A 23,932-nucleotide genomic window follows, 5' to 3' on the forward strand; every position below is an offset into this window, starting at 1 on the left:
GCTTGTAGATAACTAATGAGGCTCTTCTTACTATATAAGTAAAATATTGAGATCAGGAACCAAAATCTGATGCACATTTTTAGTTAGTATTTAAAAATATTGTTAATCATATCCATATTGTGATATAGGACCTAAAGTCTTCAATCTATCAAAGTAATTTATGATTATTACCTTACATCACGTAGGAATTAAAGTTAACCAAAGGACATCAATGCAATTCTCCATTGAGTCACAAAATCATTGCTTTGGTCATAAATAATCTAGAAGCAATACATTTCATAGGCTAAATATTCTTTGTTCAAACATTCTTATAGCAATGAAGGAGGTCATAATAAAGCTATCTTGTGGTTGAATGTTGTAATGCAAAAGGTAATTTAATGAATAGAAAATATATTACATCTCCAATAAAGTATATTCAAAGAAATGGCTCACCAGTAATAAACACTCGACTCTCATTTGTAGTGGTCAGGTAAAGTAGTTTAGGTACTTGAGCATCATTCCTGACAACTTTCAACTGTGTACACACGAAATATGTCACTGTAGAAAATGAAAACCGTTATGAAAGAACTTCTGCCATTTGAAGAGGGCATACCAAGATCAAGATCAAACACAGTGCTTCTCAAAGTTTAATGAACATAGAACTCACCTGGGACAATTGTTAAAGTGCAAATACAGATTCAGTAGTTAGAGAATGGGGCCTGAGATCCTTTACTTCTTAATAAGCCTTAGATGGTACTAGTTTGCCAATCCTTTGACCACACTTGGAGAAACAAGGATCCAACACCTAGCTTTTCCTTTAGATAAAGGATCTAACACTCACTTTTCCTTCAGAAAGTACAATCGCTGCACCTAACTGAAGTTACTGCCTGCTGTACAGTTGAAGACTGCAAGTCTTTCTAATCAGGCATACAGCTGAGTGTGAACAGACATTTCCTACAGAGAATAAAAGCTTAGTTTCTCCAGGATGTTTTTATTGATTAACCCAATCTAACACTGATCACTGAATTACTCTGACTCCCACCAGATAGAAGTATACACTATTAAGTTGAATTTGCTTTTACATGTGTTTATCTTAATTGGACTTTAAGGATCCATGACAGGGCTTATACAACTCTTTCTTTTCTATTCACCTGGTTGAACTGTTTTCAACCATCTATCAATTAGTTAGGTAAAGTTTCATTAAGCCAACAACAGTCTTTAAATTTTAACTCATTGACATGCCAAAACAGTTATGGTCTTTTGAACTAGGAAATGAAGGAATAAATGTAAATACTTGTAATCTCACAATAATGGTAAGTTCTCATTTGAGATAAATATTTCCCTAGAGTATGATAATAAGTATACATTCACTTACTATATCTAACATTTCCTAATTCTTTATTTTATAGCAACAAAAATAAAGGAAATCCGTTGAAATGACTAAGGATAATTCTTAATTTACATTACCATTCCTTTATTTCAAAAACTGTACAAATATGTCATTATTCATGGTTGAAGACGTTGATAAGGAATATTAAAGAAACTTCTAATTCTCATTTCATGACTGTTAAAAATCAGACATTCCGACCTGACACCTTCTAGCTGTTTGACATCCAAGAAATTACTTAACTCCTCTGGATCTTTGTTTCCTCACCTGTAAATCTGTAAAAACATCAACTTTTAAGAAGGCAACTAGGAGTACAAAATGACATAACGTTTATGAATATCTGATAAATAATAAACACTCAATATTAGTTCTTAGTTTTTCACTTTCCTTAATCAAAAGTAAAAAAGATACCCTACTACCAAAGGATTCTGATATTATCCCAGAAGACACTTGGTCATGTTCCCATTCATAGGCCTGAAGCCCCCTTAATACTCACTATTCATTTGATAATTTTTTCACTTTGGCCAAAATATGAACATAAATTGTGACTGCTGTCAACTACTATACTAGAATAAATCTCACCAGGGTCCGTATAAATCTTTCTTTGAAAGATGTATTTCACATTGTCCGAAGAAACAGAACATGTATACTTGGCAATGTCTCTGTGAAAAAATTATCTAAAACTTGTGTCAGCTTGTTGTTTGAAGTGGCTACAAAGAGAGACGGCCTTGGCCGTAAAACCCACCTAAAACGAAGTAATGGAATTATCATCAAAAGTCATCACTATCAATCATTTATGCTCTGAGAGAAGTTACATGAAAAATCATAGCCCCACTCGCCTTGGAAGCCCATGCCGTGGTTTGGGGCAAAACTCTTTCTGCCCTCTCCCTCAATAGTTGGGTGAGGTTTACTTCCGTTCAGATATATTATAAAATTTTAATCTCACAAGCAGACGATACAGTCTAATAAGGTGATATCTGAATGGTGTGGAATGCTGTTTTGCAATAACTAATAAAGGGGTGGCACAACAGCTCTTTACATGGTCTGTAAGTATCCTGATGTTCTACAATTTTTACCTTGTTGCTGATTTTAAAAATTACATATGGTCAAGATTGGGAGTATTCCCAATGTTGGCAAACATTTAAATATCAGTATTTTATTCATATAATCATTTGAAAAATAGTAAAATAGCACACTAAGCTATAATAGTTTTATGCTACAAGTTGATATAAGGAAAAATTCACTGAAGTTGTTAAAAAGAATTAAATATACTTTTTTCTTATCATAATAGATCTGAAGACTAACTTGTATAAAATATATAGTAAGGCAGACCTAAAGGTTTTCTTTTCTTTTCTTTTTTTAAAGGTTTTCAAATGAATAAAATTAGTGGAAGAAAATGCCTCTATGTCTGAATAAATGCAAGGGGGGGAGGTCAATTACAAAGTAACTAAAATATTGCCCAGCTGGTTGAACATCACCAATGTAATATTGATTCAATACTCAAATGAAATCATACTATCACTGTCATTATTTAGTTACACAGTCTGTCAATCCTCTACCAATCAATTCTACATTAGTAAAGTTTTCATTATCCTTTTTTGCAGTCTACTTAGTCAATTTTGAAATGGATACAAAGGGAACTGACTGCCTATGTTTTAGTTTCACTGAATGTTAAGGTTTGATGCCTGAAATGCTAATAATGAGAATTGATAAGAGCATCTGTTTTCTGAAAAACTAGTTTCAATCCCAAATTAATTCTGAATAGACAACCAGAGGTGGTGATAGCTGTAATACCAAATACAATATTATTACAGAAAAAATGTAAACATGCTATCATACCGCTTAAATTTGCTGATTCAGTATCATGCCACTCTGTAAGTCAGTACACTGTAACATTTTAAGTTCATGCACCCCCTCCCCTTCCAAAAGTAAAAAAAAATCGCAAATACTGGATTGAGTACTTGGGTAAATATTTTCAAAGATTTCTGGCTGAGATGTAGAAAACAGCTCTACTATAAATGGTTGTTCTGAAGTGCCATCAGCAATGTGAATCCAGCGATACGACCAAAAATCTTCACGGTTTTCTATATGGGTAGGATATTAGAATAAATGAAAGTAAATACTTATGCATAAATGAACGCAGGACTATTCACTGAAATATATTTTATGGCTTTCTATTTTAAAAGCTTACCTTTCTTTTTTGACCGCTGGACCCTTCCTACAAAAACTAAAATGCCAATAACATCACAGATATGATTTTCTGGCATATCATCCAGTTCTGACCTAAAAAAAGCAAAATTGTTAAATTGTATCTTTAAACAGTGAAAAAACATTCTAAAATTATGGCTGTGAAAATATATCTTTATATAATTGATACAGCATAATTGGGGTAGATTTTGAGCAATAATAATACCATTTTGGTGGCTAATGTTAAAAATGAATGTTTAAGGTATTTTACATGAGCATTCTACCTTGTGATAAAGCGGTGATTTAATTTTGGCAATCTCCATTCAGGTTTCACCTGCTTCTCTGGAATGATAATTATGTTAGTTGGAGGATCTCGAAGATTCAGGCAGATTTCTGAAAAACAAATATATTACTTTAATATATGACATTTAATACAGATAAAATAATATACATGGGTACAAATTACATGGCAAAATATTAAACTGAACTTTTTTGAACCCACCACTAACTCTAAGAACCAGACTATTATCAGTAGCTTTCTTCTACTTATTCCTACATTAATGTATCTACTTATCATCTCTCCACCAAAGGTTAGACGGTTCTTAGATTTTGTATTTTATCATTTTCTTAATTAAAAGAAAGGTTTTTATCATTTATATGTTTTTGTCCAAACAAAATACTGTTTGGTTTTGTTTTTTAACTTTATATGGATGAACTCATACCATATTCAGTATTCTAGGGCTACTTTTTTCACTTAACATTATGATCCTAAAATTTCTCCATGTAGCTGCATGTAGTGCTTTTTTTTCTTGTTATCATTGCTGAATAATGTTCCAGGGTGTTGATATATTACAATTCTGTTTACCCACTATCGCATTGATGGACATCTGGATTATTTCCTGTTTTTGCTGTTACAAAAAGTGTCACTATGAACTTTTTTGTACATGTCTCCTTGTGCACACAGGCATTCATTTTCTAGGGTATTATACAGAGGGAAACCCTGGATTGTAAAACGTGCAAAAGTGCCACTCTACAGGCTAATTCCAAACTACTTTCAAGTAATTAACCTATTTATAGTTCTACCAGTAATGTGTAAGAATTCCCATTGATCAGCATTCTCTCCAAATTTTGCTACTATCAAAGTTAGTTTTTGTCAATTTAGTGACACAAAATGACAGTATGTTGTGGTCTTATTTTGTACTACCTTTATTACTAATTATGTTGAATGGCATTTCATATACTCACGATTCATTCATGCACCCTCTTTTAATTTTTTTTTATTTTTAAAGATTTGTTTTATTTATGTTAGAGTGGGGGAGGGAAGGGAGCAGTGGGAGAGGGAGTCTTAAGATGACTCTGCACTAAGCATGGAGCCCAAAGCAGGGCTTGATCTCATGACCCTGAGACCATGCCCTGGGCCAAAATCAAGAGTTGGACGCTTAACCAACTGCACCACCGAGCCGCCTCTCATGCATCTTCTTTTTTTCATGCATCTTCTTTTGTGAAATACATGCTGTGTCTTTTGCCCACTTTTCTATTGGACTTTTTATTTGAAGGAATTTTTATATATACTAGATACTAATACTTTGTTGATTATTGTAAATATATACACTCATGTGTCAATTGCTTTTCATTCTTTTTTACAGTGTCTTTTGATGAATTTCAATGTAGTTGGGTTTATTAGTCATTCATTTATAAATGATATTTCCTGTGTCCTATCAAGAAATCCTTCCTTATCCCAAGGTCAAATGCATATTTCTTATAAGTTCTTCTAAAAGTTTTGCCTTTTACATTTGCTATATCTGGAATTGACTCTTTATACGGTACGAGATAGAGATATGATGTCATTTTTTTCTCAAATATATGCTTATTTGTTCCAATACTATTTACCAAATAGTTCTTCCTTCCTTGATGATCTGTATAGCACATCTGTCATATCAAAATTTTGTGTTTAGGGTTATTTCTTGACTGTACTGTGATTTGCTGGTCAGTTTGTCTATTCCTATACCAATAATACATGGCCATAAATTCTTTGCAATAACTCATGACAGAGGCACCTAGGTGGCTCAGTGGTTGAGCGTCTCCCTTTGGCTCAGGTTGTGATCCCAGGGTCCTGGGATCGAGTCCCACACTGGGCTCCCCACAGGGAGCCTGCTTCTCCCTCTGCCTGTCTCTGCCTCTCTCTCTCATGAATCAGGAAATTTAAAAAAATCTTAAAAAACTAACCCATGACATTTGTAGGACAAAGTCTTCACTCCCTCTGCAACCCCCTATTATTTTTCTTCAGAATTGTCTGGACTATTCTTAATAATTATGTGTCTCCATATAAATTTTAGAATCAGTTTGTCGGCTCCAGAAAAAAAATCTTACAGAATAGCACTGAATCTGCAGATCAGTTTAGGAGTACTTGACATACTTATAAAATTGAGACTAACTTCCTACCTGGGAACATAGGATATTTCTCCACTTATTTAGAGATTCTGAAATGTCTTTCAATAAAGTATTATAATCTTCTCCAAACAGGTCTTACATATTTTCTATTAGATTTATTTCTAGATAACTTATAGTTATTGACAGGTAAGTTACATTTTTAAAATCATAATTTCTGAAAAAAAATAAATAAAATAAAATCATAATTTCTGTTACTGCAGTATACAAAATCTATTTACTTTTGTATATTGGTCTTATAGCTAGCTGTACCAATGTCTTATTATTTTTAATTTGTATTATTTTGATTTTCTTTGTAGAAAATCTAATTTGTGAATTACAGCTTTGTGTTTTTCTTTAAAATCCTTATGATTTGGGGGCATTTGGGTGGCTCAGTCAGTTAAGTGTCTGACTCTTGCTTTCGGCTCAAGTCATCATCTCAGCGTCATGAGATTGAGCCCCATGTTGGGCTCTGCCCTTAATACAGAGTCTACTTGGGATACTCCCCCTCTCCCCTCTCCTTGTGTGTTCTCTTTCTAAAATAAATAAATAAAATCTTAAAAAATAAAGTCCTTATGATTTTAATGCATTTTGTTCTCACACTGGCTAGAGCAGTTAGTATAACATTAAATAAAAATAGGAATAGGAGATATCCATGTTCTCCATCTTAAAAAATGTTACTGAATTTTCCTTAGAGATGTTTGTTGTTTTGTTTTGTTAACACCCTTTATCAGGTTAAGGAACATTCCTTCTCTTGCTATTTTCTTTTTTAAATTTATGAATGGATGTAAAATTTCAGTAAATGCCTCTTTTGCCTCTATTAGGATGACCATTTTCTTCTTTAATCTGTTAATGTAATGAGTGACATTATAGCTTTTCATATGTAAAATCAAATTTGCATTGCTGGAGACCATGCAATTTAGTCATTGTATGTGATCATTTTTTACATATAACTGAATTCAATTTGCTATTCTATTTAGAATATCTGTATATATTTTCACAGCTGAAGCTAGCCTTTAATTTTTCCCTTTCATACTATTCTTGTTTTTTTTGGAGATTTTATTTATTTATTCGAGAGAGAGAGAGAGAGAGAGAGAGAGAGAGGCAGAGACACAGGCAGAGGGAGAAGCAGGCTCCATGCAGGGAGCCCAATGTGGGACTTGATCCCGAGTCTCCAGGATCACGCCCTGGGCTGAAGGCAGGCACTAAATCACTGAGTCACCCAGGCTGCCCTCTTTGGTTTTGATTGTGAAGGTTATATTGGTAGCAAAGAGTAAGTCGGAAAGTATGCCCTCTTAGTTTATTCTCTGGAATAGTTTTAGAATGATATATTCCTTGAATTTTTGGTAGAATTTGCCTCATAAAATGATATATACCTGGTATTTCCTTGGTGAAAAGATTTTAAACCTTTGATTCAATTTCTTTAGTAGTTATAGAGCTATCTGGGATTTCTCTCTCTTTTTTAAGATTTTATTTATTTATTCACGAGAGACATACACAGAGAGAGGCAGAGACATAGGCAGAGGGAGAAGCAGGCTCCATGCAGGGAGCCTGATACAGGACTCGATTCCAGGACTCCGGGATCACACCCTGGGCCAAAGGCAGGAGCTAAACTACTGAGCCACCCAGGCATCCCGCTTTCTTGGCTTTCCATTTTCTTTTATGCCGTAGGTAATATTTTCTAAGAACTTGATGTTTAACAAACAAAGATTAAAACAGGATGATGATAGGGCGCCTGGGTGGTTCAGTCGGTTGGGTGTCCAGCTCTTGATTTTGGCTTGGGTCATGATCTTAGGGTCCTGGGATCAAGTCATGCATCAGGCTCTGCTCTGGGCATGGAGCCTGCTGGGAATTCTCTCTTTCCCTTCCCTCTGCTCCTCCCCACACTTCTCAACATGAGAGTGTGCTCTCTCTAACAAAACAAGATGACGTACCTGATTTCTCATCCTTCCTATTAGCAGCCATGTGACTAGAAAATTCACTTTACTTTTATGAGTTTCAGCCTTTTCATATACAAGTGAGGAAAGTTTATATTCCATGATATTACCTTGCACCTACAAAATAGCTTGCATTTCACAGAACACTTTCACATAGTCACTTGATTATATTTAAATTCCCTTCCATCTCCAAAATGCTAGGATTTTGAATGAAATAAATAGCTCCTTCCCACCAAAACCCCAAACACTTTATGCTACTATCTCAATAGGTATTATACAATACAGTCTGAAAAATCTCAAGATTTAAAAATGTTTATTTGCGTATGCTAGTTGAATACTATTCAATAAAAGGTAGTACAGAATGATATGCAAAATGGCAACATAAAAATCATGTATTACCAGCAAATATGTCCTATAAACATAGGACATACAAGAGAAATTTCACCTTTATAGGCTTCCATTTATTTGGTCTTCAAAAAAATTACGTGTCTTTGTGTCTATAACTGGGAACTACACATATAAATATGAAAAAATAAATAAAGATCAATTACTCTAATAGTTTGTCTTTCAACATGAACACCTAGAAGGCAGTGATGGTACCACAAACGTTTCTTCCCCTACTGACCAACCCTGGCCCCCAATATATACTCATTTCTCATTTATCCTATTCATAACATTTAAACTACCCTGTTATTGTAACCCCCACTCACATTTTCTCCTACCCAACCCATTCTCCCACCCTCCTGACCATTCATTTTTTTCGTCAACTGCATTTTTATTTTCTCTCCCCTTATGTTCATCATATCTTCTTAATGTTTACTGTCATTAATTTTTATTTTATTATAATCCATTGATTTTACTGATCTGTACCATTAAACTAATTTTTTCAAGTTTTTATTTAAATTCTGGTTAGTTAACAGACAGTGTAATATATTACTCTGTTAGACCAGTTTTTTAAGGGTAGAACTCTGTATTACTTTGTAACTCCTGTGTCTAGCATGGTTTACAAAACTGTCTTCGTTTCTCTCCAAAAGATCATTAATCCATCTGAGCTTTTTAAAGGTCATAAATGAAAAAAAAATAAAGGTCATAAATGAGCAGTTCTCAATTCTAGCTGTACATTAGAATCACCTGAGGAGTTTTAAAGATGCACCAATGTCTTGGTTCCCTCCTCAGAGTAATTAAATCAGTATCTCTGAACCTTGTATGCCTATGGTTCTTTCAGGCTCCCCAAGTGATACTGATGTCCAGCCAGGGTTGAGATCTGCAATATATGTGTAGGCTCAGCAAACTATAGCCTGCAGATGGTTGCTTGTTTTTGTAAGTAAAGTTCTACTATAACACAGCCATGCCCATTCTTTACATATTATCTCTGTTTGCTTTCACTCTGTAAAGGCAGAGCTGTGTATTTATGACAGGTATTACATTGCCTTTGTAGAAATAGCTCTATGTCCCTTGATAAAGAGAAAAAATCCTCTTACTAATCAAAATGGTATGGGGTGGACTGATGCTAACACTGATAAAAAGTAAAACTGTTTTAAAGACTAACAGAAACATTTTCAGTATATTCTCATCAAAGCCTCTCATTTTAAAAAATAATTTCTGGGGATCCCTGGGTGGCTCAGCGGTTTAGCGCCTGCCTTTGGTCCAAGGCATGATCCAGGAGTCCCGGGATCGAGTCCTGTGTTAGGCTCCCGGCATGGAGCCTGCTTCTCCCTCCTCCTGTGTCTCTGCCCCTCTCTCTGTGTCTATCATGAATGAATGAATAAATAAATAAATAAATAAATAATCTTTAAAAAAATAAAAAAAATTCTGTATTTGCAATTATTTTCCTGAAAGTACAGACAGCCTCTCATATCTTAAGGAGAGTTTCTATTATGAAAATCTGGCACTGTAGTTCTATATAGCAGAGGTAGCATACTGCTTGATTCAATTTGTGTTAAGTTTTAGTAGTTGTTTATCTATTGACTACATGCTGTCTATTGTTCTACTTTCCATGTTTTTAAGGTTTAGAAACAGCTATTAGTACCAGACATATTTCTAGATTTATCCACAGCCATGTAAAATTGTGATTTAAATTAATTCTCTTTACACCAGGAAAACAGTGTACCTCATGAAAAGAACGCTAGGTTCGATATCAGAAGAACTAGGTTTGACTTCGTACTATGCCAGTGATTTATTATGTGGCATCAATAAATTTACCTACCTTATCTGTTATTGACAAATGTCTCAATTTTTATTAATTTTTCACCTAGATATGCTTGGTTGTGGAAAGAATTTACAAATTGACAGACGTAATGATACATGTTGCAAATTAGCTTATTTTTTGCCAGTTTTTACTGTATTTTCTCAAGTAAGTCCCAACATCAGTTATCAGCTTAATTTCTCATCTTTCTATAATAAATAGCAATGAGATAGTGGACTAATTGTACCAAACTACTAGGTCATAACTTGTTCATCCAGCAAGACATGACTGATGTCCACCAAATCTTTAAGGTTTTAATAAAGAGTCACATGAGCTTTTCCTAAATCAACATATATTTAAGAAAACAGTTGACAAAGGCTATGTTATTTGCATATTGTCCAAGTAATTAAGCTTAATTTATTAGTAGAGAATTTAGAATACATAGAAATACAGGTCTAGTAAAAAAAACTGTATGAGCCCAAAACAATACTTAAACTTGTTGAGTGGTATGATCTGCAATTTTGCAAAATGGAGAGGCAAAAAATGGTCACATCTGAAAGCAATCACTTAATAATTTTAATGCCCCCAAACTACTTAGGATGATACCAAGATGTCAAAACTTTGATTTCAATGCTAATTAGGAAAAGCCTTTTCAAAACTGCAGGAATTCAATTGCATCTGAATATTGACTACAGGTTAGATATCAGCAATCTGTCAATTTTAAATTTCCTGATTTTGTTAACTGTACTGTGATTATAGAATAGAATGTTTTTGCTCTCAGAAATACACACTGAGGGATGCCTGAGTGGGTCAGCAGTTGAGTGTCTGCCTTTGGCTCAGGTCATGATCCTGCGGTCATGGGATCGAGTCCCACATGGGACTCCCTGCAGGGAGCCTGCTTCTTCCTTTGTCTATGTCTCTGCCTCTCCCTCTCTCTCTGTGTATCTCATGAATAAATAAATAAAATATTTTTAAAAAGAAATACACATTGAAATATTACTGAAGTGTTCTGAGGTAAAGGGTGATGTGTGATGGCTGCCACTTACTCTCAGATGTTTCAGAGGACAAATATAGAATGTGGGAAATGATAAAGTAAAGGTAAATATTAACAACTGCTGAATCCATGTAGAGGGTATATGGGAGTTCTTTGTATTATTCTTTCAACTTTTACCCAAGTTTGAAATTATTCCAAAATAAAATGCTAACAAAAGCCTTTTGAATAGCATCTTATAGTAACAGAAAAGTATATTAAAGTCATTAATTTAGTATTGTAAGACAAAACATAAAACAAAAATAAGTACATCCTAAGTTGGAGCTCATCATTAAACAACAATAAATATCTCACATTATTTCTTCTTAATAAATGCAATATTTAGTGAGCGCTTAAAATTTTTAAAGATAAAGGAATTTAAAGGTTTACCAGGTTCTAACAGATTTGGCAATTTTTAAGAGTCTTTGGCTGGTATGGTATTTTGCAAATTTATACAAACAAAAAGCCATAGAACAATACATTTATTGAATACTTAACCCATTGTAGAAATTAGTTTGATCTGCGGATCCACAGGGAGAGGCTGCATCCTGAATGGATAACTCTTTTTAACAGAATAATCCTGAAGCAGAAGGACTAAACCAACCCTCAAACTTTTATACCACTCAGGACACAGGGCATTCCACATAATCACTGACACCGTGCCTGAACTGTCAGCAACTTCCAAAAATGTCTAGAAAAAAAAGAGTGAAAAAGCATATGCATATTTGTTACTTTTATCTACAGGGAATTTCAATTTTAAGAATGAGAAAGCAAAAAAAAAAAAGAATGAGAAAGCAAAACTATAGGGAAATGACTGAATGAGTTATGATACAATCTGCAGCTATTGAAATTTATGAATGAAGGATTTTTAGTAACAGAAAATACTTAAGGAAATGTTAAGTAATACAAAATTGTATGTACAAGGGACACCTGGGTGGCTCAGTCTGTTAAGTGGCTCAGGCCATGGTCCTGGGTTCCTGGGTCCTGGGAATGAGTCCCACATCAGGCTCCCTGACCAGTGGGGAGTCCGCTTTCTCTCTCCCCCAACTCTGCTCTCTCTCTCTCAAATAAATGAATAATATCTTTTAAAAAAATCCCCCAAGCCCCACAAAATTGTACATACAATATGATTTCCATTTTGTAAGATAATTTAATATATGACATAGTCATGCAATATGATATGCACATATATACATACAGATGTGATATATGTAACATACATAGGACATAGATATATGCATATATACGCTATGAATGTATGTAGACATGATATATACATACAAAAAAGGGAATATAACACTTTAATATTAATAGTGGCTCTGGTAGAATTTGGGGTGATATTATTTATCAGCTTTATTTATATAGCTCTCTGCATTTCCCAAATTCCCTCAAAGTATGTATAACTGTTATAATGAAAGCTTAAAAGACTCCTAAAATAATTCTTGATAACATGTGAAAATATGGTGAAATGTTAAGTAAAAAAAACAACCAAACAGGACAGAAATCAAGAAGGTAGTTCTCATTAGCATTATATGACACAGAGAGTCAAGATAACAGAAAAGTATCAGCTAGATTTGACAATCAGAAGGTCTCTAGGGGTCTCTAGTGAGTGACCAGCTGAAGAAAAAAAGTCAAACTAATTGTGTTGAAAAGTAAATGGGAGGTAAGAAAGTGAAAACATCTAGTAGAGACTACTTCTTCAAGGAGCTTGCCAGAAGAGAAGAGAGGGAATAGAGGAGTCCTGGGGTCAAAGGAGATTTTTTTCTTTTTTTAAAATTAGAGAGTAGAGTATGTCTATATGCTGGTGCAGAAAACACAGTAGAGAAGAAAAGGTTGAAGATACATAAAAAGTGTGAGGAGACCAGCTGAATCAGGGAACTAAAAGGTACCAACACAGTATAAGAAATTACATAGAAAAATACCTTGAAATATGCATTTATGCACATTTTAAAATTTATTAAACTTATAAAATATTATTTGAACATAAATTATCCCAATATGGAGTCAAGTCTGTAAGCTATAATCTATAACCATTTCATTAACATGTAGAATCTTGTCATTACTTATACCTGGTATGGCTCAATCATCTTTTTATCAGGTTTTCCATAGTATCGCAGTTTTGATTTATGCAAGATTCTCACAAGCAATGCAGGAAAATTCCTTCTGTTAGCCCAGGTCATTTCAAGGTGAGAAAGGGAAATTATTTTGGTATCTAGAATAAAAAAAATAGAATATAAAAAAATCCTACTTAATATGTCATGGTAATTTAAAATTGTTTTAATAGTTAAATAGTATCCAGATCATCCCCAAAGCAAATCCTTCTTACCAGTATATAGCCAGTCTATATACTTCTCACATACAAAACTTATTAGTACGTGCCATCCTTAATAATAATAGCTAATATGTAGGGGTGCCTGGGTAGCTCAGTCAGTTAAGCAGCCAACTCTTGATTTCAGCTCAGGTCATGATCTCAGGGGTGCTGGGCATGAAGCCTGCTTAACTGGCTTAAGATTCTCTCTCTCCCTTCCTACTGTCCCCCCAACTCTCTCATGTGCGTGCATTCTCTTTTCTCTAAAAAAATACCATATATATATATATATATATATATATATATACACACATACATATATATATATTCACACACACACCTTATAATAAAAAATACCATATATATATATATATATATATATACACACACATACATATATATATATTCACACACACACCTTACTATGTGCCTGGAACGAAGGTAAATATCTATATTAACTAACATACTATTCTATTTTGACTGCCCTCTGCCTTGTCAAACTGGATGATTACTTCCTGAAAGACTTGGATCTAAACTCATCTCCCCCTAGGTAGAGGGATGGGTAAAATAGATAAAAGGGATTAAGAGAACACATATTCTGATGAGCACTGAGAAATAAATTGTATAGTTAAATCATTATATTGTACACCTGAAACCAATATAACACCATATGTTAATGACACTTCAATAAATTCATCTCCCTTAAGAAATTTTGTGGGAAAACCTCAATGCCATGGAGTATTTTCCCACTACCAAGCACTTGCATATTTAATTTATGGAATGGTTTTATTACATTTTTCTGTATTGCCCTCACTGTAGTTTCATATGTGTAAGTTCTGTATTTCCCAAACATGCCAGACATAGTCCGATACCAGGGCCTTTGCACTTGCTGTTCCCTCTGTCTGGAATGTCTTCTTAGATACCAGAGTGACTTCCCTCCTCCTCTCCTTCAAGTTTTGCTCAAAGGTCACTTTCTCAGTGATGTTATCCCTAATTACCCGATTGAAAACTGGTCCCTTTACTTATATGTAATATATATATATTTCCAAAATAAAAAATTTAGTGAGAGGAGTGGCACTGGTTTGCATTTTTATAAATTTTTTTTAGTGTCTAGCTTAATAGAAGACAGGTGGATACTCATTTTTCTTTGGCATTCAGTCCAATTCGGTGTTAGATGTTCTGTAGCCTCTGGAAGACTGCACTGTATATTTTCAGGGAATTAAAGTAATAAAAGGCAAATGAAGTCTTAGTATTATTATTATGAAAATAGTTTTGATGTGAATCCCTTGAAAAGGTCTTGGGAACACTTCTAGAGGTCCTTGAACCACACAATGAAAACTACTGCAAAAGAATAAACCCAAAGAATGCAAAAAGGAATAAAGATAAGAGCTAAAAATAATGTATTAGAAAAACATAGAACCATTAAATACAATTCCTTGGAAAATTTAATGAAAAGGTAGACCTCTGACAAGTGCAACTGTGAAGACAGAAAAAGATGTTTGAAATGTGATCAACTATAAACCTAGAGAAAAATATTATTATATATGATTATATATCACTAAGTTTGAAAATATCAGTGAAATTGATAATCTCCTAGGAAAATATGAATTATCAATATTGCCTTTAGGAGCTGAAGAAAACTGGAATGATAGGTCAATAACTGTGGAAGAAAGTGAAAAAGCTCACAAATAATGACCTCCAAAAATGGCACCAGGTTCTAACAATTCATTTTATAAACACAGATAAATCCTGGAAAATTATGACAAAAGTAGTACAAAGGGAAAAAAAATCTATAAATCCAAATCATTCACGATGGCAAATATCCTTAATCAAATACTTTCAAATCCAATACAGCAACATGCCAAATTGCATCGTGGCCAAGTAGAGTCCTAAATATCTTGTATTGTTCAAGAGGAAGATCTTATAAATTGTGAATAATTCTGGAGATTGACACAAAAATCAAAGCTTAATAATTTTGTTAAAACATTAAGAGTAACCTTTAGGAGAATACACATTAATGTATAACTTCTAAAAGCACTAGAAGAAAAAAAGAATTTAAATCTTGGAATCTTGGAAAAGTAAAAAAAAATAAAGCATGGCATATAGTAAACAAAGTATTTCTGTAAGAACAGATACAAAAACATCATTAATAACTTTAAATTTAATTGGATTAAATTAATCTCTTAAAAAGAATTGGTGTGGGTCAAAAAGCGAAAATCTTAGCTATATATTTCTTTAAAATGACAAATGTAAAACAAAATAGAAATAAAGGGATGGAGAAAGATACCTACACTTTATAGTAACATTTAAATAAACTTTTAGAAATAAAAGGAGAAATGAACAAAACCACTGTCATAAAGAAAAGCCAATATTCCTCTCAGAGAAATGGGCAAATAAAAATAGATTTTAAAATAAGAATATGGAATATTTTAATTAAAAATTTAAAACTTGTTATAGGGGCACCTGGGTGACTCGATTAAGCATCTGCCTTTGACTCAGGTGGTGATCTGGGGTCCTGGGATCAAGATTCCCTGCTCAGCAGGGAGTCTGCTTCTTCCTCTCCCTCTGCCCCTCCCACCCCACCACTTGTGCACACACACACACACACACACACACGCTCTCAAAATAAATAAATAAAATCTTTAAAAAAATTTAAAACTTGTTATAATAGACTTCATATCTAATAAGTAAGCTTTTTCTAAAATTTTGAGGGTTAAAGAGAAACTCAAATTTAAAATCAGAAAATATGAGAAATGAGTAAAAATAAAATCTCTATACTTCAAAACCTGGTGTAAGCAGCCAAAGCAGTATCCATGGGAAATTTTGGAATTTTAAAAGCTTTTGGAAGAAAGAAACAAGGAACTAAGTGAACTAAGCATTCAACTCAAGAAGGTAGTACAAAAAAAAAATGAACAAAGGAAATAAAAAAAATTAAAAGGGCAGCCCGTGTGGCTCAGCAGTTTAGTGCCACCTTCAGCCCAGGGTGTGATCCTGGAGACCCGGGATGGAGTCCCACGTTGGGTTCCCAGCATGGGGCCTGCTTCTCCCCCTGCCTGTGTCTCTGTGCCTCTCTCTCTCTCTCTCTCCTCTCTTTGCCTCTCGTGAATAAATACAATCTTTTTTAAAAAAAGATGATAGTGTTAATAAAGTAGAAAACATCTCCCCAACATTGACTTAATTAGTAAAGCCAAGTCTTTTTTTAAATACTAATAAAGCAGATAAGCCTCTGGCAAGGCGGACCATAAAAAAGGGTAAGCACATAAACATTAGAAATGTAAAAGGGATGAAACAAGACTAAAATATTTTTAAAATATAGACTAAAATTTAAAAATAGAGATTACTGCATACAAATCTGAGATCTAAGTGAGATGAAATTTCCTAGTAAAATATCAACTCTCAAAATGGACTCAAGAAGTGTTATTGATTTTATCACTTTTTCTTTTCTTTTTTTTAAGTATTTTATTTATTCCAGAGAGAGAGAGAGAGAGGCAGAGACACAGGCAGAGACAGAAGCAGGCTCCATGCAGGGAGCCTGACGTGGGACTCGATCCCAGGTCTCCAGGATCAGGTCCTGGGCTGAAGGCAGCACTAAACCGCTGAGCTACCAGGGCTGCCCTCATCATTTTTTCTATGAGAAATTGAAAAGGATTCATTCTCTCAACCCCCAATCCTGGCCCAAGGCCCTAGGTTCAAATAGTTTTTTGGTTAAATTCTACCAAACCGGGATCCCTGGGTGGCTCAGCGGTTTAGTGCCTGCCTTTGGCCCAGGGCGCGATCCTGGAGACCCAGGATCGAATCCCACGTCGGGCTCCCGGTGCATGGAGCCTGCTTCTCCCTCTGCCTGTGTCTCTGCCTCTCTCTCTCTCTCTGTGACTATCATAAATAAATAAAAATTTAAAAAAACAAAAAGAAAAAAATAAATTCTACCAAACCTTCAATGAATAAATGATGTCTGTAAGTACAGAAAAACAGGCAAATTTCCCAACTAATTCTACTAGGCTAATATTAATTAATCTGATATCAATGTCAGGTTAAAATAGTAAGCCCCCTAGGGACGGCTAGGTGGCTCAACAGTTGAGCGTCTGCCTTTGGCGCAGCACATGATCCCGGAGTCCTGGGATCGAGTCCCACATTGTGTTTCCTGCATGGAGCCTGCTTTTCTCTTTGCCTCTCTCTCTGTGTCTCTTATGAATAAATAAATAAAATCTTTTTTAAAAAAAGTAAGCCCCCTAAAAAAATAAAATCCATGGAACAAATTCACCTTAAATATACAGAGGTAAATATAACAACCATGACCAAGTAGAGATATAGAAGTGGTTCAATGTTAGAAAATCCATTAATGTAACTTATTTTATGCATTTCTTATGTTTATTATTCAATAAACCGTTATTGAATGCCTACCACATGGCAGACACTGTTCTGGGTATAGGAAAAATGCCCCACAGCAGTGAAAAAAACAGACTCCTTGCCCTCATGGATCTTAGAAATCAGTGGCAGGAAAAAGAAAACAAGATAAATAATAATTTCAGAGTGTTATTTATTCTATGAAGACCATTTCCACAGTGATGTAATAAAAATAAATGGGGAGGGAATACATATTTAAGCAGCTCTTTTCTCTTCTTTTTAGATTTTTATTTATTTATTCATGAGAGACAGAGAGGGAGAGGAGAGAGAGGCAGAGACACAGGCAGAGGGAGAGGGAGAAGGCAGCTCCATGCAGGGAACCTGATGTGGGACTTGATCCCAGGGCTCCAGGATCACGCCCTGGGCCGAAGGCAGGCGCTAAACTGCTGAGCCACCCATGGATCCCCCATAAACAGCTCTTTTCTAACATGTTTTATATATTTGAGTTGAAACCTGAAGATGGGAAGGAACTTTCCAGAAAGAGGAAAAAGCAGGAACATCATACTAGAGGCAGGAAAGAGCAAGGAGGTTTAAGATGAAAAAGGACCGGTATTTTGGAAATCAAATGGTGGAGAGGGGTTAAAGACACAAGGGGATGCCATAGGGCAGGGGTCTGCAAACTATATAGCCCCTGAGCTAAATCTGGCTTGCTGCCAGGTTTTGTAAATAAAATTCTATAAAACAGCCAAACCTATTCATTTACATACTGCCTATGGCTGCTTTAGCTATACTCTGGCCAAGTTGAATAGCTGTGAATGGAGGCTACATGTCTGACAAAGGCAAAAAGATGTACTATCTGGCTATTTAAAGAAAGTGTGCCCACATCACAGGGCCTTGCGCATCCTGATAGGAGGTCCGGATTGTCTCTAAGTGCAATGGAGAGCCACTGGTGAGATTCAGACAGGAGTATGGCATGACCTAACTTCCATTTTGAAAAGCTGTCTTTGAGATCACAATATTGGTTGCCTTTGGAGTCGGATATTGACCAGGAGAGGGCATTAGGGAGACTTCTGAGGTGCTTAAAATGCTTTGTATCTTGAACTGGGGGGATGGTTTAATATTTTTAAGGTGTATTTCTTTTTGTATTTCAAGCTATATTTTTAAGACTTTAACACATTGTACAGATCATGTCTTAAGAGAAAAGTTTTGGAAAGCCCATAATGGGCCATAAACCAAGTTAAGGGAAAAGAGAGTGTGAAAATGTAATTTGCAATATATACCAAATACTCAATAGTCATTAGCAAAGAAATCAGAAAATTCAAAAGATATAATTTAAAATCAGTATGATATGGAGTAATGGGAATGTAAATTAGTAAAACCTTTTCAGAAGATTATTAGTCAATATCCAATAAAACAAAAAATTTAAATACTCTTTAACCGGGCAATTTCACTTCTAGGGATCTATCTATCCATTTAACAGAAATTCCTGAATACAATCCACAAGTATGTGTATGTCCTAACGATGTTCAGTGCGGGATCTAAACTGAAAAACCAGTAATTGCCTAAAATTGATACATGGGTACACCCATGCTGTGGAAATATGTGCAGAAGTATATTAAAGATGCTTGAGATAAGCGTAAACAGCAAATCATGCCATGCCACAGAATTTTTTTTTCAGGGATACACACCAAACTGCTGAACGTTTGGAGTTTTGAGAGGAAAGTTGAAAGCATAGGAGGGGGTAAAGGGGTCTTTCACTCCACCCCAACATTTTATTATTAAAAATTTCAAACATACAGCAAACCTGAAAGAACACCAATATATACCTACTTCTAGATTTTGTCATCAAAATTCTACTATATTTGGGTCTTACATTTTTTAATACAATATACTTTCTTATGTTTATGTGCTTTAAAAGCACAAATAAAGTGCTTTTAATATTATCTTGCCCACAGTAGGTGTTCAATAAGTATTTGCTTTTCAGTCTGTAATGCTCTTTTTCTTGCTAGCCAACAATATAATTTAAATACATAGCTTGGATTTTTTAGCACCTGGACATTGCCTTTTGTAATAAAAATATGTTTTTAATAATGAATAAATACTACTTTCATAGTCAGAAAAATGAAATATATTTTTATAAATTATTATTCCCCTCTTAATTCTTCTAGATATCAATTTTTCATTTATGTATCCAATCCTAAAAATAAAAATGATGAACACTTAAGAGTAGTAATGCAGTACTGCTTTATTCCATGCTTGAGATAAAAATCATTCCATTATTTCATCCCTGAAATGGCTATCTTGCTTTTAAAACTTAAGTTATTTAAATCAACCTTTTCCACACCTTTCTACAACATTTTTTCCCTATATCTGGATATTACTTTAATTGTATATTTTTGATCCAGTTGTCTTTTCAGTTTCAAGCCTGTTGCTGATACACGTCATACCAAGATTATATATGAGCTAATATTATGACTGCAATGTAAAAAGAGAAAAAAACCCTGAAAAGCAGTAAATGTAGAAAATTATCATCTTTCTTCCTCTAGGACTTTCGCTTTTATTTTCTTTGCATTTTATTTGGTCCCCATTGCACATGCTTACATGCCTGTAGTACTATCATTCCCCTTCCATCTCTGATAAAATATATTGGACAGCAGTTGCTGATGACGAACAGGCATTTTCAGATTAACTTCCTACTTCTGGTACAGGAGAATTAAACTTCTCAGGTTAGTATTGTCTGTGATACATAATAAGAAACATAAAAATGAAAATTCCAAGCCTGCCCACAAAAATCACACATTCAAAAAAGCAATATTTACATAACTGCTACACTCAAAGACATAAAAATGGCGTTTCATTAATGCGAATTATTAAGGAATAAATCACGGAGCATCCTTTTTTGAACGATTTTTATGCCGAATTCAAATCTATACACTCGCAAAGCAACACAGAAAGTACTATTTCCACAACTAGAAGGGGAACGAAAAGAAGATGATTCCACCGTGGGCAAACGCACACACAGTATGTATACCAGATTAAATCTGAGATGTATTCAGACACTTCCTGATGGCCACTAGAATAATCAAAGCAAGACACGGGCTGTGCAAATTTCATTAAGCGAGCGCCAATTCGACATTCAAGAGCATTTGTTTATTGCCACTCACGGCTTGAAATAAACAATACCAAAGCATCCTCGTTTCCCTTCCCATTAACTAATTTTTTAACCCCTCCGTCATTACCTCCCAAAAACTATTTTTTTAACCCCTCCGCAATTCCCTCCAATTACTTACTGTTGAAATTGTGTTCCTCGGGTTGCTTGTTGGTTAGCCAAATATCTCCATACGGATCTTCGTTATTCCACAGGGCCAGGTAATGACTCTTCCCGCCTCTTAAAGGCCTCTCCGGTACCTCCTCGTGCGCACTATTTCTGAATGGAGTTTCTAAAGAAATAGCCTCTAAGGCCTCCCCACAGTGGACGTTATCTATGCACAGGATCCCCTGGCCTAACCTTTTCTCGTTGTAAAGACACGAGACCCTGGAAATTTTCATTTCTATGCCCACCTTGAGGATATTTTTATATACGAGGAAGTTCAGGCTGGGGTCCAGGTAGCACTTCTCCTGGTACACCCCGTCCGAAATCGTCACATCATAGCAGTAAAGGGGAGGTTTGGGTATGGTGTCGCGTGGCTCATCCTCTAACAGGTACCTCTGGACGGCCAGCACAGCGACAGGTACCACCTCCGACGGGGTGACCCACTGCAGGGGGGAGTCGGTTATCTGCTCAAGAACCTTCTGGATCCAGGACCTGCGCCCCTGGCTCCCGGCCCTTCGGATCACGCCTCCGGGGACCCCAGCCCGATTTCTGTCAGGATTCGGAAAATCCAGCCCAGCATGTGAGGGGCCGGCCTGAGGCTGACCTAACTCACCAGACATGGTGGGGGTAGCTGCGTACTCTCTTCACTACCCAAAGCTAGTCTGCCGGGTCCAAGGCTGAGGACTACGAAACGGCGCGCTCAGGCAATGCTCGCTACTCTGCTCCCGCTGACTGACGAGGCTCCGCCTCCGAAGCGAGGCTGCAAAGACGTTCCGCGAGCCGTCGTCAGCTCTCTCGCCCCACCCCTCTCTCCGCGCGCTTCCAACTCGCAGGCACTGTTACTAGGCAGTCACACGCGCGGTTACGTAGCAGATCCTCCCACCTGGTGCCAGCAGGGTCGCCAGGGGAAGAAAGGGGGGGGGGCGACAGCTTTGGTCGCCATGGTTCCCAAAACGTCGCAGGATGAGGGAGGGGAGAAGCACCCGTGGCTCTTTTAGAAAGGAGAGTGCTGAGAGGCAATGGAAAAGAGAGAGAGGATGGAAGCAAGGTATGAGTAGTCCTAGCTCAGGTGTTTGGGAGTTTGGGCCTTGGGCCAGTTACGGAAAGTAAATTTGAGTTCATGAATATACATGGATGCCATACCACAGGTCTCTTATAGTATGAACGAAGAAACCCTAGATAATGTATGCACAGCCTTCAGGAGAGTCCCCAGCACAGAAAGCCCTCCATAAACGTTAGTTGCTATTGCTATAAGCATTAGCATAATTGTCTGTAGTGATTCCCTGAGTGGAGGGTTGGTGAATTAGTGATTAAGTGCAAATGAAAACAGAAAATTATAGAACCGGCTTGGTAAAGAGCTGCCTTTAGGTTAGAATTCTTAAAATGTACTTATGTTTCATACAATACCTGGCTTAACAGACAGCTAAGATGCAGAATGTCAGAAACTGCGTTTCTAAACTATAAAGAACATATACGGAAAGAATGTAAAGTGAAGAAGTTGATCAGACTAGTCCGAATTAAAAATATACCATGTGTTATATGTACCCAGGTGTTCTAGTATACGGGCATATTTCTGAGATACTTGGGTTTGGTTCCAGACCACTGCAATATGAATATCACCATAAAGCAAGTCTAATGCATTTTTGGGTTTCCCAATGCATGCAAAAGTTATGATAATACTACACTGCAGTCTACTAGGTGTGCAATAGCATTAAATCTAAAAAGAACATTGAACATACCTTAAAAGTATCGCTAAAAACGCTAATCATGATCCGGGCTTTCAGGAAGTCATAATCATTTTGCTGGTTGCCTCAGTGTTGATAGCTGAGGTTAATGGATGCTGAAGGTTCGGATGGCTAGGGCAACTTCTTAAAATAAGAAAATGATGAAGTTTGATTAACTCTTCCTTTCACAAATGATTTCTCAATAGCATGAGATGCTGTTTGATAGCATTTTACCCACAGTGGAACTTTTTTCAAAATTGGAATCAATCCTGTCAAACCATGCTTCTGCTTTATCAACTAAGTTTATATCATATTCTAAATCCTTTGTTGTCATTTCAACATTCTTCGCATCATCTTCACCAGGAGTAGACTCCATCTCAAGAAACTAGTTGTCATTTCAACGTTCTTCACATCATCTTTCCATAAGAAGCAACTCCCCATCCCTGAAAGTTTTATCATGAGATTGCAGCAATTCTATCACATCTTCAGGCTCTACTTCTAATTCTAGTTCTCTTGCTATTTCCACCACATCTGAAGTTACTTTCTCCACTGAAGTCTTGAACCTTCAAACTTGTGAAACACAGAATACTTGAGAAGTGCAGTAAAGTGAAGTGTGATAAAATGAAAGAATGTAGTAATTGTCCTAAGAATACTTTTCAAAGATGGTTATAGGCTTGTTTTGATTATACTAATCTTCTTTTACTCTCTATTTCATTGTTACTTATTAAGTATTTATGAAGTCCCCACTATGAGACGGGCACTGTTCTAGGCCATTGGGAATAATAGTAGTCAGGCTCCTTTAGTCAAGCTTCTTCTCATTTGCTTGGACTGAAAAACCCTGACATTATTAATATCTAACAAATTATTCATTATACACATATTTCTTGAGTATCTGCCCTGGGCCAGGTACAATCTTGCTATGGAGACCAAAAAACATAATAAGGGGAAAGGTAATAGAGGGGCCAGGAGTTAATATTTTATATAGAAGAGTATGATGATTAGGGAAGGGCTCTCTATTAAGAGATTGAACAGAGTGGAGACTTACAAGAAGTGATGGATATCTTGGGAAAATGCATTTGAATCCGAGGGAACAGCAAAAGCAGATTCCATG

General features: G+C 35.7%; 1 protein-coding gene across 2 annotated transcripts in view; it reads right to left on the bottom strand.

Moving 5' to 3' along the window:
* Positions 1–21,887, bottom strand: part of RADX (RPA1 related single stranded DNA binding protein, X-linked) — an 88,522-nt gene extending 66,635 nt beyond the window's left edge. Inside the window, exons 1-7 of one of the 2 annotated variants that reach the window (XM_072815187.1) lie at positions 21,075–21,887; positions 13,202–13,344; positions 11,631–11,823; positions 3,838–3,946; positions 3,558–3,649; positions 3,328–3,450; positions 433–537 (exon numbers count right to left, since the gene is read on the bottom strand). In XM_072815187.1, coding sequence (XP_072671288.1) covers positions 433–537; positions 3,328–3,450; positions 3,558–3,649; positions 3,838–3,946; positions 11,631–11,823; positions 13,202–13,344; positions 21,075–21,717 — 1,408 coding nt within the window. In that variant the 5' untranslated portion in view covers positions 21,718–21,887. Of the gene's footprint in view, positions 1–432; positions 538–3,315; positions 3,451–3,557; positions 3,650–3,837; positions 3,947–11,630; positions 11,824–13,201; positions 13,345–21,074 lie in introns of both variants that reach the window. The other variant, XM_072815186.1, reaches the window with a different exon arrangement.
* Positions 21,888–23,932: the final 2,045 nt, after the last annotated feature.

Source organism: Canis lupus, chromosome X (genome assembly GCF_048164855.1).
Source record: "Canis lupus baileyi chromosome X, mCanLup2.hap1, whole genome shotgun sequence".
Classification (NCBI taxonomy): Eukaryota; Metazoa; Chordata; class Mammalia; order Carnivora; family Canidae; genus Canis; species Canis lupus.